Here is a 3034-nt window from a genome sequence, read left to right on the forward strand (position 1 = left end):
GCAGCCATTTTCTTGCAGCCGCGACCTGTTTTTCCCGAGGTACAGACACGCGACAGGGTCGAGCACTCCTCTCATTTTGTTTGGCCCACGTCGGAGTCAACGGGATACGGAATCGTTTCCCTTGAGAAGAAGAATAAGAGAAACGTTCGTGTTCATTCATTACGATTCGAAATAGATCGAACGAGCTTGTTACAAATATAAGATTAATAAGATAATATTCGAAAATATTAATCGTAGATAATTTTGAGAAAATTTATTTAAAAATATGTGAAGTAAAAGAAGAGAGTAAAATAATTTGTTAGAGATGTTGAAATAGAAGTTGAATTTAAAACTTTGACGAAACGGCAATAATATACGTTCACTGTTGGAAAAAAAATCTCGCGAGACGGCACAGGGGCAAGAGGGGTCCTTCGCTAGGATCGTTTATCTCCACTTTGGATGTTTTGTTGACAAACCTGACACCATACGCTATTAGTGGAAGAGCTTATTCGAATATTTGAAATCGTAAAAATTATTTATTTACATTTATGAAGTTATATAAGGATAATGGAAACTATTAATTATTTCAAAGCATATTTATATATATTCGTATAATTATTATCTTACCCATTCGAATAAGAAAATAATATTTATGAATTAACTATCGTTACAAATAGTAATTAACCTACATATATTGATGAAAAATAAGAAGTTAGAATTCTTTGGATTCTATGCCTAATACATCGAGGTTAAAATATAGATCGTTCAAGTTTTCTTTCGCGAGACTTCATTTTATAAATAAACAGTAAGTACTTACGACAAGAGATAACCGGTAAGGCAAAGTCGTTATTTCGAAGGAAAGTACTCTCGAGACATTTAAAAAATACATTTTACCTGTTTCGCCACCGCGTAATTCGAACCAAGGATTAAGTTTCTTCGTTGTGCATAGGGTGTATTGGAATGGCACGGGGCCAAATCATGAATAACGTCGTATTAAATTGCACTCGCCCGTAATAGCGTAATCGGGATGGAATAATTCAGATCGCTGCTGCCAAGAAATTTCCAATTTTCGAAATTTCCTATTTTCCGCTCGTGGAAACGAAACAGGGTTACTCGCAGCGAGTTACCATTTTCCAGACAGGAAAATTAGAGGAAATAGATAAAGAATGCTTATAACGTGTTCTCGTTTGATCGCACTCGATCGAGAATCTTTCGGTAGGTAAAAAAAATAAATCGATTGACTCGCCTCCAAAGGTTCGACCAAGCGTATTTTCCCATTCAACAGGTGTCATCGGGAAGAAGAAAATGATGATCTTCGCGATTCGAGGGTAAGAAAAAATATATGGACGGGGAAGAAGAAAAGAAGAAATTTACTCACAAGTACCGGCGACCAGTTGAGGAAGATAATTTTTCCAGAATATGCACTGCCTCACTCTAGGTCCATTCCCGATTTCCGAGCTGTTCGTGTCCAACGTCATGTACTCCTTCTTGGCGGCAGTGTGAGGTGGCCAGTATGCCTGCGTCCACACGTCCATGTCTCCGACGTTCGGATCCCTGGATCCAGTCGAGACGACACAATAAACGTATGATTTTTTTTCTCTTCAGGAAAAGAGAGAGAGAGAGAGAGAGAGAAAAAAAGAGATTCGCTGCTCTTCGACTTACCCCGTTTTCGCGAAATTCGCCCAATACCTCATCATTTTCTTTGACAGATTCACCTCTTCGGGGGTGTAATCCTTGGTCGGATCCAACGGTTCGCCGAACACGTAGCTGATCTCGTCCGCGTGCATCACACCGGTCCATCTTGGCCACGGATTGTTCATCGATCTGTGGAGAGAGAGAGAAAAAAAAAGGGAAGGGAAAAGTTAAATCGATTTATCGTCGATCCAGATCGATCACTCTCCTCCTCCTCTTCCTCCTCCTTCCCTTTCTCGTTGTACGTTTTAATTTCGAGGACGCGCAGTCTCTCACCTGTGCTTATAATAATACATGTAAACGGTGTTCCCAGTGTCGGTGTACCGGCCAGCGAACTCGTTCACGTTGCAAGTGAACTGATAATCGCCGACGATTTTGTCCAGGGCGTCGCGATTGGCGTGCGGATCGTCGGGGCGGAGCCAGTCGGTGTACTCGTAGATAATGGCACGCCTTCCGAATTGATTGACGTACGGGTTTAATTCGGAAACGGCGCTAATGAACTGCTCCCTGCTCACCTTTACCTCGGACCCGTCGATGTGAAACAACTCGGTCAGATAATAAATGATAAAGTAGAAACCTTCCTCGGTGTTCGATCCCATCATGATGTTGGCCTTTTTGAACGAGGAGGTGGCCAACGATCGTTGCGGCGTTTCGTCGAGGAACGCGCCGTCGATCACGGGAACGAACGGGAACTCGCAGATACCCAGGGTCCCCCACTCGTTCTTCACCAGCTCGATCGGATCCTTGACGCGGAGGCAATCGATCACCTCCTGCAGGTTGTCGCGATCGTGAGGACAACCGACCGCTTCGGCCAACCTGATCCCTCGCACGATCGACTCCTCGCGCGAGATGATCGCCCAAGGCGCCGTCGGCGAGCCCGACTGCATGATGGCCTGGTTGAACAGATGCCTGGAAACGAGTATAAATACGAGTGTAAAGGATCAACCTTGAAATATGGAAAAAGAAAAAAGAGAGAGAATGATATACCTTGAGAGAGGCGAAAGGAGGTGCATGGAAACTGAAACGGCACCAGCGCTCTCCCCGAACAGGGTGACGTTGTCAGGATTGCCGCCGAAGGCGGCGATATTGTCGCGGACCCACTCGAGGGCCATCACCTGGTCGAAGAGGCCTGCGTTCCCAGGAACGTCGGGGGTTCCGAAGTAGAGGAAGCCGAGGCTGGCCACGCGATACTGCATCGAGACAAGGATCACCTTCTCCTCGGACACCAGGGTTTTGTGATCGTAAACGTCGAGGGTTGCCGATCCGGAATAGAAGCCACCTACGCACAAGCATGTTGCGCGATTCGAGAGAGAGAGAGAGAGAGAGAGAGAGAGAGAGAGAGAGAGAGAGAGAGAGAGAGAGA

At 45.2% G+C, this 3034-nt stretch overlaps 1 protein-coding gene across 2 annotated transcripts in view; it reads right to left on the minus strand.

Moving 5' to 3' along the window:
* The window catches only part of LOC102672310 (acetylcholinesterase-like), a 19540-nt gene that overhangs the window by 3065 nt on the left and 13441 nt on the right, over positions 1-3034 (minus strand). For both annotated transcript variants that reach the window (XM_006621488.2, XM_006621490.2), the window contains 4 exons: positions 2659-2950; positions 1948-2580; positions 1642-1803; positions 1358-1533 (listed from right to left, as the gene is read on the minus strand). In XM_006621488.2, coding sequence (XP_006621551.1) covers positions 1358-1533; positions 1642-1803; positions 1948-2580; positions 2659-2950 — 1263 coding nt within the window. The remainder of the gene's footprint in view (positions 1-1357; positions 1534-1641; positions 1804-1947; positions 2581-2658; positions 2951-3034) is intronic.

The sequence above is a fragment of the Apis dorsata genome, unplaced genomic scaffold, assembly GCF_000469605.1.
Source record: "Apis dorsata unplaced genomic scaffold, Apis dorsata 1.3 scaffold_631, whole genome shotgun sequence".
Classification (NCBI taxonomy): Eukaryota; Metazoa; Arthropoda; class Insecta; order Hymenoptera; family Apidae; genus Apis; species Apis dorsata.